The sequence below is a fragment of the Agelaius tricolor genome, unplaced genomic scaffold (genome assembly GCF_023055355.1).
Source record: "Agelaius tricolor isolate 1412-34295 unplaced genomic scaffold, bAgeTri1.0.p SCAF_7, whole genome shotgun sequence".
In the NCBI taxonomy this organism is placed as follows: domain Eukaryota; kingdom Metazoa; phylum Chordata; class Aves; order Passeriformes; family Icteridae; genus Agelaius; species Agelaius tricolor.
The window spans coordinates 15,853,354-15,866,184 of NW_027269267.1; the positions used below are offsets into that span (position 1 = coordinate 15,853,354).

The 12,831-nt window shown below is 37.0% G+C and overlaps 1 protein-coding gene across 4 annotated transcripts in view; it reads left to right on the forward strand.

The window, feature by feature from the left end:
• Nucleotides 1-12,831, forward strand: part of BCLAF3 (BCLAF1 and THRAP3 family member 3) — a 34,171-nt gene that overhangs the window by 4,500 nt on the left and 16,840 nt on the right. For all 4 annotated transcript variants that reach the window (XM_071430420.1, XM_071430423.1, XM_071430421.1 and 1 more), the window contains exons 2-8: nucleotides 4,043-4,114; nucleotides 6,082-6,660; nucleotides 7,004-7,669; nucleotides 10,330-10,508; nucleotides 11,240-11,354; nucleotides 11,547-11,610; nucleotides 12,463-12,581. In XM_071430420.1, the coding sequence (XP_071286521.1) occupies nucleotides 4,074-4,114; nucleotides 6,082-6,660; nucleotides 7,004-7,669; nucleotides 10,330-10,508; nucleotides 11,240-11,354; nucleotides 11,547-11,610; nucleotides 12,463-12,581 (1,763 nt within the window). In that variant the 5' untranslated portion in view covers nucleotides 4,043-4,073. The remainder of the gene's footprint in view (nucleotides 1-4,042; nucleotides 4,115-6,081; nucleotides 6,661-7,003; nucleotides 7,670-10,329; nucleotides 10,509-11,239; nucleotides 11,355-11,546; nucleotides 11,611-12,462; nucleotides 12,582-12,831) is intronic.

Below are 12,831 nucleotides of genomic sequence, written 5' to 3' on the forward strand. Positions count from 1 at the left end.
GCTGTTTGGGGCTTGCTAATTTGGGGCTCTTTTCATTAGAAAGAGCTCCAGTTCCCTTCTGTGCAGCTAGATGATTGCAGTCATTTGTGATTTCTTGTTTCATGCTGGAGAAAGTAAAGAGATAGAAGATTGTTCTGTTCAGGAGTGCTAGTTGTGAAAAATCTACAGCCTTTCTGGAAGAACATATGTTCAAGTTGGCGCATCCCATACAATTTCTGGTCATTTTTGATTTACTTGTCTTAAGATACTCCTTTCAGGTTTGTAAAAGACTTTTGTACTTGTCAAAACACTAATATCCCAAGGGTGGAATCAAAGGAGAGCTGGTAGCAGGCTTGAGGCCATTTCTCCCAAGAGGGAAGTTGTCTGAGTCCAGTTCCAAAAGTCAAGGGAAAGAAAATAAAAGGTGAGAGTCCCATTAATATTTAAAAACTATCTAAGCACAGTTACTGATAACTCTTCCAATGAGTCACTTATTGTAACATAACAAACACAAGCAGCACTCTGAACCTAATAATGCTGCTTAGTTAAAAAAATAGTTCTTCATTGTCGAGTTATGCATGAGTCTTGGGTCTTTAAAGAGACTGGGGCAGTTGTTGATTGTTGTAAAGGTGTTTATTCCAGGAATGCATCAGCCTTGAAGGCAAAGAGTTTAGAGTTCTAAAGTCTGTGCTAAAAGCTTCCTGGCATAGAGTCCCGATGTTCTGAGCAGAGGCAGCAGGAGCAGCTAGCAGAAGCTACTACCACACCTTTTTTTGCACCCTGATACAGGGGGATTTTATTCATAAATCATCCAGTCAGCTAAAAACATGATTCTAAAACACTCTTCCTACATCTATCTGAGCTTTATTCTAACGTGCGAAAATAGTGTCAGTTCTTCCACAAAATCTATGTACGTAGTTCTATCTGTTCTGTCTAGAAATGTAAGCAACCTTCTGCTATGTTTTCATTATGTCTGGAGCTAAGTTAATCTTTGAAAGGTATCACTACTGAACTTTAAACTAGGCTTTAGGGCTTTTTACTAGCTAACACAGTCTCTTAAGGCACTTAAACTATATTTCTACTTATTTAAAACTAAAACTTACACTCCTACTTCATGTCTGTGTGCCTTAATATCTTTCAGTTTCTCTAAAGGTACCAATTCAATCCCTGCATTCCTTCCTCTCTCTCAGGGACTCAGAGAGGCTTCTATTTCATGCATTCCAACACTTCATGTTTTCATAGTGACAGTGTCTCCCAAAGTACAGCAGAACATTTTGGAGAAATTCAGGGCCAGAGTAGCCAGGTCCTGGCACCTCTGCTCCATCATGACCTGTCTTTTCAGAAGCACCTGGATGCCTTACTTGGAAACTGTAGGGCCTTCACTTGAGTCAAGTAATTCTGTTATAGACAGGCTTGCTACCTGATACCATCCTACAAAAAACTTGCTTTTTATGGAACCATATTGCTGGTCTAGCTGAGGTGACTTAAATCTGGATTTAGCAATGTTTACAAATTCTGTATGGATTAATTTGCAATTCTGGTGTTACACTGGGAGACTTGTTGGGGGGGAGTGTCTGCTGCCTTCATATGGGATGTTTCTCTGTGAGGAAATCTTACTGCGTGGGTCATTTTTAGGAGGTGCATTAGATGAGCACTTCTTTCCACTAAACAAAAGGAATGTCATCATTGGAAATTACAGCAGTCCTCCTTATCCTAAGGCAAGATCTAGGATGTGCTGTCACAGTCTTTCTCACGCTTTTAGGTATGATTGTTTAGCCAGTCTCAGAAAGAATAAGGAATTGGTCATTATGTATGCCCAGTTTCTAGCTTTATCAGTCTGGCAGATCAAATTCTGTCCAGGTAGTTGGGTGGAGTTCAATGGTACTTTTGTCTTTTTAGTGTTTACATACCCATTTGAAAATTAGGAATAAAGTTCAGAACTGAAGGGAAGGTAGGAAGGAAGAATTCGATTGGCATGTAAAAACACTGTCACTTGTAAAATTTACCAGAAGAGATGGTAGTAGTGAATCTTTGAAACTTGTTGGACATGTACCACATTTTGGAATGTGTTACCCAGGGACTGTGTTGGGGTTTTTTTGTTGCTGTTTCTGAAATAGTGTTTTGTAAGATGTATTTTTATGGGTGAAATATAGGAAGCTATTTTGATCACAATATTACTTTTCTTTGAAAAATAATGAATAGTGGCATTGGAGCATCATATCTAACTTTGGCTAGTATAACTTCAAGTAAGCAAAGGGCCTGAAGTTAATCATGCTATGCAGTCCTCAGATATTTGTCTTTAGGCTATAAGAGACAGTGATAACTTCATATTTATGAGTTCAGAGAGCAAATGCTTTATCTTGTCCTTGAGGTACTTTGGGGTTGGATTCTTTTTGCTTCACTATCCCTTGCAACAACTACAACCTTGTGGTTTGTTACATGAAAAGATTGATTTTGGAGCAAAAAATAAGTTATACAGGTTTTTCTTCAGAACTAAGCTATTGCTATTTGGAGAAATTCAGAGCCCAGAGCAGCCAGGTCCTGGCACCTCTGCTCGATCACAGCCTGTGCATCTTGCAAATAAAAGTCTGGTTAACTTACAGTGCAACTTGATGAGCAGTTTCTCGTTTAGGAGGTGGCTTATCTAATGCCTGCTTGTGGGGTAGACAGCAGAAATGTGCTGTATATTCTTCTCTTAAGATACTACTGTTTCAGCCATGAGGTAATCATACCAAAAAGTCAAGTATAGCAAGGAGTGATACTTTGTTTAAGCAACCAGTGTGACTGAGGGGTGTGAGGCGCTGGGTCAGGCATGTGGGTGCGCACTACTTCAGGTAGTGCCTTAAAGCTTGCGTGTTTTTCTCCTGTTTCAGTTCATTAGGCAAAAGATTTAGTTAAAGGAATTATTTCAGCTCTGGGAGTGTCAGAAACACCATACTTTGCTAGCTCAGACTAGTTCTCTGTCTCCCTGAGTGTTTGTACAAAAAGTTACAGAAAATACCATAGCATATATATATTGGCATTGACCTGGGTGCATTCTTTCATTTGCAAATGGTTGGTTGTTCATTAACTTTAGAGCTGTTGATAGATCTGTTTTTGCATCTATATTTTTCTGGCCTTTAAGGTATTTTGTGGTAACTAAATTTGTAGCCATGGTTATGTGGTCCAAACTTCAGTTTTTAACCAGTTACTCAATAATTTCATTCTGCTTTAATCCTTTGTGTTTGCTAAATAATGAACAATCATTTAATTCCTGTTCACCAGTCCATTACTGGTGAGTTTGTATATACTTTCATCACTTTTTTATGAAGTTCCTAGGGTTTTTTTTTTCATTCTTTCATAGCTTTTATGAGAAGGGTTGTCAGGAGCTACCTTCAGGAGTCAGGAGCAGCGCTTTGTCCTAGTGTATCCATTGTATATTTGGTGTGTGTCTAGTTAGTAGGCTGTGTTAACAGGTGAAGTACAACAATGAAAAGTGATTTTTTTGTACCTGGTTTGATTTGGATGGAGTATGTGATGACCTAGCAGTTAAGATTTGATGGATTAGTTAAAGCTTACAAGAAGTCTGTAATCATGTAAATATTTTGATGTATATGACAAATTTGAAGTTCAGTATATATGAAGCTCAGGATATAACTTGATGCAAAAACCTTTTCCTTTATACACTTTATTTTTAAAGCTGTCTGTTTGTCCCCTCAGCTGTGTCCTATCATCTACAGCATTCAACACATACTAATATGTTTTTCATTGCTGCAGCTTGCTTGTGAGCTTATTAGCATTTAACAGCAAGTTGAATAGACATTAATAGCATTAAAAATGGAGAGAAAAATGGGACAATTATCAAATATTTAAATCTTTATAAAGAAAATATACTGCGTTTTAAGATCATCAACTTGAGAAGAAAAGTTGCTTGCCTTAGAATTGGTGTTAAAGGTTTGCCTTTGAAGTGAAACATCCTAAAAATATACCTCACCCTAACTTTGAAGTTTCTAGTACTACACTTGTTAAAAAACCTTCCTGATGTAATTTGTAATCAAAATAGTAAATTATATCATTTTTACAGCTTCAAGAAACTGATTAACACATGAGAGAAGATGACAAGATCTAGATCAAGATCACCACGATGGAAACCAAGGTAAATATCTACAGCTTGTATTCTGAAATGTAGCTCTATGTAGAGATTTGTAATTAGGACCTAAAACATGCATTAAAGAAAGAAAATGGCATGCAGAATTGCAATTTGTAAAGTGTGATTTGTAATCTCTAGTTTGTTGTACAGCTGAACACCTGTAATTTTTTTCCCAAGTCATGATTTTATTACAATTTCTCTTAAGCTGGAAATGTTCAGGTTTTGAGTCTGCTAAGAACCTTTTCATCTTTTGTATTCTGTGATTTACAACTACCTTGAGCACAAAATCCAAGCTTCAGACTAGTTAAGGTCATTTTTTCTCAAGCACCACCTTGTGCACTGTGAATGTCTGTAACTTGCTGTTGTTTTGCTTCTTGGCCTACAGTGAGGTATTGTTTAAAAAAAAAAAAAAAAGTTGTTTTTGTTTGGTGTTTTTTTTTTTAAGTTTCCTAATTCAAACACCCCGGACTTTCTGAAGTTTGGGGTTGATTTGTAAACTGATCTTTAGCACAGTTAGACATGCCTTGCAGCATAACAGAGAGTGAAAACATGTGGAAATGTGGGAGTCATTGCCCTTCTCCTTGGACATTAGCCTAGTAGCGTGTCTTTGACGTTTGTCACCAGGATAACATCCAGCTTACTTCATGCTGGGAGTTACCTGCCTCATTCTTAAGACTTGCAGTACAAATTTGAGGTGATAAAATCAGGAGGGTGGAATACAATTGCAAGGTTTTGAGAATGTGAAATTACTCCTGGTTTTGGGTATCTCTTCAAAACAGACTTAAGTTGTGATGACCAAGACCAAGGGAGTTTGGATAACTCTGAAAAATGTATAGGGCTCTTAATTTGTTCCTTTTGTTTTTAAAAAGAGAAATCCTACCTATGTAGGATTGATAGTTGTGAATGTCATTTGAGTAAGGGCAGCCCCAGCTCTCATTAAAATTCAAGCCCTAACCAGACCAGCATGGGATGGCAGCCACAGTGTAGGTGCTGTTGGAAGTCAGCCATTATGGTTTTAGGAACATCTGTGGTTCTGAGTTTGAACTCATTTGCAGAAATGGAGAAAACAGTTCTTCCAAACTGTTCATTTGCAATATGTGCATAAAGGAAGTAGCTTATTTCAATTGGTTTTTGATGTTTTTTATTAAAGAGTGTGTAAAGAGTGTGCAGTGAATACTTGAATACAAGCAGGACTGTTACGTCTGTGATTATTTATGGTTGTCATTAGTGGCCTGTGCTGTTTTTTCTTTATTTTAAGGAGATTTTGACTAACAGGTTGCCCTCATTTTTGTAACTGTTGGTGAAAATACAGAGCTGAGTGATGCAATTGAATCATTGATTGCAAAAGCTGCAGTGAGTGTGGAAGTGTGTGTGTATACATGTGTGAACATGTATATACAATTATCCAAAAGGCCAAAGCATCTTTCTCAAACTTGTTTTTTTCTTCAGGAAAAAGCTTACCTGTATGACAATTTAAATATATTTTGTAATGTTTCAGTCTTTCAGTTTTGAAGGTTGTTTTGGCATGCAAAGAAAATGTGAACAAGCATTTTTCTCCCCTTTTAAATTTCTTTATACACTTTTTTTCCTTTCCTTTTTTCTCTTTGCGCTGAAAAAGAAAGATAGGGAATGCTTGAGAAGTGCAAAAATATGTATAACAGTTGTTCTCAATGTAGTGGAAACTTCATGTATATGAAATTATTTTTAGTTTTATTTAAAACACTTCAAAGAGACAAAATGATTGACTTGCTGCAATTTCAAGTGTGTATTTTTACTATGAAAACTTTCAACAGAGTAAAAGTAAGCCTGGTACTCAGCCAGAAAAATGCCACTTTGGTATCTTGGTGTTAATATTTTTACAAGCTGATTAAAATTATGTACTAAACTCTACTTCCTTAGGAAATAGATGTTCTCATTAAGAAATTGATTTAATTTTATGGAACTACTCAAAGTGGATTTTATTTTTGCTTTAGGTCCTTATCTCCAGCTTTTAGGACTCCAGAGCACCATAGGCAAAGGCATGCTCATAATAATTATGACTGTGAATATAAAAGCTTTCGTAAGGACCCAAAAAAACCTATGCCTTGGAGAACAGAAGATGACAAGTATGGACAAAGCAATTCCAGGTTTGCACCTCATGGAAATAACCACCAGAGAATATATGAACGTAGGTCACCTTCACCAAACTTGAAAAGAATTCCCATGGAAGATGCTTACAGTCATAAGCCCTACAGAACACATTCATCTGAAAGGACTGAAGGCAATAGGAGATGCCAGTTACCACCAAAATACTCGGAAGTACCTTACAAAGAGCATGATCGTCCGTTTTACCAGCACAAAATGGAGGACAGATACATGTTTGATCACTACAAAGTCACTGGAAATGAAAAAGGAATGAAACCTTTTCATAGACCATTAGGGGCTTCATGCAAACTTGAAAGAAAATGGCATGAAGATGACTTGAGGCACCAGAGGTTACATGAAGAGAAGTATGGTCAGTCACCCAGAAGAGTTTCTGATGAATTTACGGCAAGGAGCTCTTTACAGAAGAGGTATAGGAATAAAATAATTAAACCCTGGGTATTGTGGTGTAAAGCCTCAAGTGAAAGTCTATTTTCATTATAGTTGAAGATATCCACCTTGAAACACGTTGGCCACTTTGTAGTTTAATTATGGGCGACTGGTAGTAGTGAAGTATTTGTCTTTTAAGTAAATCGTATTGCTGGCTAGAGTATGAAAGGATAATATTTCCCTCTTAAGAGCCCCTGCACATCTGTACCTTGGCGCGAGGGATTATGGGTTAACTTGCCACGCATTCTGCTGTCCAACATTCTGCACATATAAGTTCTCGCTTTCTTCTCTAGTGCAAGTGTAAATTGCTTTATGTCAACACAGGTATCCTGAAGATCACGATTACAGAGAATATGGGCACGCGTCTAAAAGGGCTAAGGAAATGGAGAGGTATGACGCTGGAGATGTAGCGAGAAATTCCAAGTGGAAGCAAGAACGTTCTTTTCCACCCTGCCAAGAAAAGGAGGAGCAGAGATACCCGGGTGCGCAGTCCCAGCGGTCGGCTGAGAGGGAGCACCTGGGGGGGTCTGTCCCAAAGATAGCCTATGAGTACAGCCACAAACGGCGCCGCCATCCCGACGGGGAGAAGCCTTTTGCAGGAGACAGAGCTCCGAAGTACGTGAAGCAGGAAGAGCAGAAGTACGGCTCTTCCAAGGGTGCCCGGAACAGCAAGGAGCTGGATTACTGCGGTGGGGGCAGAGCGAGGCGGACTGAAGAACGGCATGTTGAGGAACCTGTTAAATGCAGCTCAAAGAAGGGCTGCAATGCTTGTGTTAACTGTTCCAAAACAGATGTTGAGCTGAGGTCTTTTAAAAACAAACTGAATGAAAGAGTGAGGAAAGATGGGGAATTGAGGAAAAACGTAGATTCCTCCAATAGCCAGCGTGATGCAAGTCATACTGTTTCAGATGTGAAAATGTCAGAGGCCAACTGTATGAGAGAACATCTTACAGTCAAAGTGGATATGAAGAAAATGGTGACCAAGTACAGGTATTGGTTTTCTTTCACCTCTGCTTTCTTCCCATGTCTTTACAGTTTATGAATATTGGAGGGAAGCATGGTTTTTTAGGAGGTAACCAGGACAAACTATGATTGTACTTTTTTGGTTTTATTTCTTCTAAATTGGTAACTTTCCTGTCTGGGCAAGTTAATTATTAAACCTGTATTAAAATAAACAAATACAACCAACCAACAAAAACCAACATTTTATGGAGATGTAGGAGGTGGAAAGAATAGATATGCCTGATACAAACCTGTAGTTAGACGTTGGTTATGATAAGTCAGTGTGTTATTTTTATTTAAAAACAAAACCCTCAAAAGACCAAAACCCAAATGCAGATAAGCATAGTACTGTGCTTTAATCTGAAATACAATGGCATTTTTTTAAACTGTCTCCCCTTCTTTTTTCTAAAAATCAGCTTATCTTTAAATGCTTAAATCTCGAGCACATATTCAGATGTTCAAGATCTCAAGTTCAGTAAAACTGCCACAAATGAGAGATCTGAGTTATATTTATTGTTATAACAAAGTGGCAACCTGTTGAGGCATCAGAACTGAAAATCAGTAGAGTCTGCTTACAAATGTCTTCTGTGTAATACTTGTGTTTGCATTTAGCATTCGCAGTGCTGGCTGCAATGGAAGAAAAATTGACAGTAGTATAAAATTTTAGATGATAAATACACGGAAGAGAGTAAGCAGCTTGGTTTTGATAGATTCTTGCAGGGTTATCTGGTTTGTTGTCATGCTGTTGCAGGCCAGAATATCTTATATTGGTAGTAATGGCTTTTGGAAGAGATTACCTTCCTTTCCAAAATGATCAGCCTTCATTTTAAAGGGATTTTGCCTCTTGTCCCAAATAAAATATCTTTATAAATTTTCCTCTCTTTGCACTATTTAAAAAATATATAATACAATGGAGAGTTACAAAGACAAATTACTGCCTATAAGGAGCTAATACTAAAGACTGAGGAAAGGGAGGTGGAGTAATGACCATTACCCACAGTTGGGCTAGGATGAGGATTTGACTTCCTGAATGATAATGTAAGGAAAAGTTTTGGGTTTTGTTGCAAACCCACAGAATGATTCCTCTATCTAGGAGACTCTTGCTGCTGTTTTTGGAGGTCATGCACAATGGACATGGTAGTTGTTTGCAGACCAAAGAAACTACTGCATTGATTACAGCTAATTTAATGTATGGATGGTTTGCTTCTGCAGCCAAAAGTGCTAAATATTTTATTTTTTCAAGATAAGAACATTAATTTTACAGAAGCTGATGACTTGGAATATTCATATTACTTTAGGCATTTAAGAAACACCTGACTTGAAATGACTCAGCTGAGAAGAATAATTTCTTTATAAACCTGGGGAGCGGGTAGATAATTCAAATATCTAAACTTGAGGTTGCTTGGATTCCTTCTTGCATGCATTTATTCTCAATTTGCTAGGGAAAAATAGATGATTTCTGGCATCTGCTAGAGGCTATTTCTGATGCAATTTTTGTATGGAATTTGTATGGAATTCTAGCTTCTAATACAATGTGGCCAGGCACATAATCACTTTGCAGAATGAACAATTAAAAGTCTGTGATGGTGGTCACAGGGGTTTTCAGGTGAGGGAAGAGATGAGAATGTTGACTCCATGTTCAGAAGGCTTGATTTATTATTTTATGATGTACATTACATTAAAACTATACTAAAAAGAATAGAAGGAAAAGTTTCATCTCAGCAGGCTAGCGAAGCTAAGAATAGAAAGGAATGAATAATAAAGGTTTGTGTCTCGGACAGAGAGTTTAAGATAACTGGGCTGTGGTTGGCCATTAATTATAAACATCTAAGATGGTCCAATCACAGATGCCCCTGTTGCATTCCACAGCAGCAGATAACCATTGTTTACATTTTGTTCCTGAAGCTTCTCAGGAAGAAAAATCCTAAGAAAGGGTTTTTAATGAAAATATGTCTGCAACAAAAGTCCTCATCCTAAAATCTTTTATCTGAGCTCTTATTATGTTTTAGAATGACAGGCATTTTCCTTGCAGCAAGAACAGTATGGTTGTTGAAGTGTTGGCTTTCTTGTCAAAATAATTTTTGAGCAGCAGTGCAACCATTTGGTGTGTAAACTTACTTAGAATGAGTAAAAATTTACACAAAGATGGTAAGCACGTTCTTGAGTTCACACACTGCTACTGAAGCAGTCTCACTAGCCTGAAGTGATGATTCAGTTCCTAGAGATTTGAGACTTCTTTTCTTATCTATGAACTGTTCTTGAAAATTGCCTGGTAGTTCCTTCTAAACAAGACACAGGCATAACTGCATTTTAGAATTATTCTAAAGATGTCTATCAAGATCTAAATTTTTATCTAGATTTGATAATGTAGTTGAATTAAATTTAAAAGTCACAAATTTTGTATCGCATACTTCACAGAAACAAGGATTCCTGAGAGTGAAATTATCTCTTCATATTTTATGATAGATTTTCTTCCTTATGGCCTTACTAGTTTTTTAATTAAAAAAAGGAACAAAATGAGATTTTTGCTTTTAATCACATTTATTCATACAATGAACTTCTTAATTGTTTTTTTTTCTACTTGTCTATTTCAAGTTTTCAGATTTAGATATTGGCTTTAAAATAAACTATACATTTTTTTATTCTAGGACTGCTTCTAGTCACACTACAGAGAGACAGATGTCCCATGATCTGGTTGCTGTTGGCAGAAAAAAAGAAAATTTTCATCCAGTGTTTGAGCACATGGCATCTGTAAAACAAAACATTGAAAATGACCCTTCAAAAGAATTTACTCAGGAAATAATCACAATTATTCATCAAGTTAAAGGTGGCTGTAGTATTTGAAGTATATGTATGTTTATGTATGTTCATGTATATATTACAGATGTGTGTATATATATATATATATATATACATACACATTACAAATGTAGATTACTAAATCCAAAGCTGGTGGTTTAGATATGAGGTCCCTGTAAGTCTCAGGTGTTTGCCATTGGCTTTGTTTGTATTTTGGCTTCCTTTTGTATTTAAGGAAAATGTGGGTTGAGGATTTAAAGTAGTTGGGTGGAGGATGACTGCAGGAAGGTCTCAGGCCATAACTGAGGCATTATTGTGGAGATTAAAGATCAAAATGATTTTATGCTAGTATGGGAGAGTAACCTGCTTATTTAGAAAACATAAGGGAATAAGGGAGCTTTGCTGTAATCACAGCTCTCTAGTTATGTATAGTTCCTTTAAATTTTCAGATTAGTGTTTAGGCAGCTGCATCATGCTCAGTGTTGAGTCTGTATATCTTTATATATAGATTCAAGTCATTTGAGTACTACCATGGTAGAGCTGACAATTGAGTTTAATCTTATCAAATAAGGGTGTCTAAGCTGGGCTGGCCAAATCTTTCATTTTTGAATATTAAACTGCAAGTGGAAATAGTTTGAACTTTCATTTCAATAGAGTTGTCATGGTATCCTTAAGAGTTAATCTTTTAAAAGATAGCTTTTCCCACTGTGCATTTCAAATACTACAAATAACATTCTTGTATTTAATATCTCTTCACAGCAAATTATTTTGCATCTTCCGACATAACTCTGCATGAACGGTTCTCAAAAATTCAGGATAAATCAAGTGCAAATACAAAAGAAGTGAAAACGCATCTGGATCCAGAAATTCACAGGTAATTGTTGAATTATTGGTCTTAATTTATTTGCATTAAGGTAATTAATCTTCAGTAGACTTTACACAGTGTGAAGTTTTTATTAATTATTTTTACCTGCCTGTATCTTTAACACATTCTGTAGCCCGGTCAAGAATGCTTTTGCTTTTACAGTGATGGCATTTGTTTTTATGCAGTGTTTTTGTGTTCCAGGAGGATTGACATGTCTCTAGCAGAACTTCAGAACAAACGAACCGTGCCACCTGAATCTCCCCAGGTACCTTGATTGCTTAACTTTTTTGGCAAGCAGTAAGTTGCTATTATAGATACATTATACATGTAAGCAATGTTTTCCCCTTGCTGTTGGCACATAATTTCTACATGCTGTGAAGACCAGCAGTAATTCTGGGTGTTTTGAAAAAATGCACACCTGAGCATATTTACAGATACCACAGTATGTGGTACTGTGTTCACTGAGCAGTAAAATGCAGATGTGTTCTCCTGAGTAGCTGGAGTGTGATTATTCCTGCAGCTTGAACGCCTGTCTGGTTTTAAATAATGTAAATACTGAGTCCCTGACTGATGTGTGGTTCTTGGTTTTCCTCTGAGGTTACAAAAAGCCTTAAAGTTTCTTCTACTCTAATGTTACAATGACTGAAAATCCACATAATTCCTCAGAATGCTATTTTATCCCATGCTTTCATCTGGGCTCATAAGATTTTCTATCTTCCCTTTTAAAGCTCTGCTTGCTATTATTTAGTTACCATTCCTTTTCTATAGTACAAGTACATGAAGATTCTCCTTATTAAGGATAGTAAAACTTCTTAAGATTTACTGAAATTTACATAAATATTTCTGCCTTGGTAACTCCATGCAGAATTCCAGTGCTCTGTGCACTGCTGTTTGGAAACTTGTAAAAAGGCAGATGGTGCAAGGAAGGATAAATTGCTTAGGACCATTTTTTATTGCTTTAGGCTTTGGATCCTTGGGTTGCTGTGAACCTGTCCTGTGTGCAGATAGCTGAACTATGTTAACAGGTTATGTACAGGGTTCTGCCCCTGAAGGACAGAAACAGGTTGGTGTTGAGTTCTTAGCAGCTAACTTGGCTTCAACCCTTCCTTTTAACTAGAACATTGTAAGAGTGTTAGAAGATCCAAATGATCTACGGTATGATATAGAAAGGAGAAGAAAAGAGAGATTGAAGAATGAAGATGAGAGAGTGTTTCATGTAGATGGTGTAACTCCAAGGTAATGAGCAAATAATCTTGTTGGCCCAAGCCTATAGTTCCCTTTTTTTTTCATTTTAGGGCCCTTCCACAGTTACATTCACATTTGTGGTGATTATTTTCCACAGTTAGGCCTTATAAGTTTGACTGGGGCTGAAATCCAGCAGACATAGATTGCAAAGTACTCTGTAATGAGGTGTTACCTTGAAAGAGGTTAAACTGCAGAGGGTGAAAATGAAAAGCAAGCACAAACTAGCACTGAATAAGAAGAG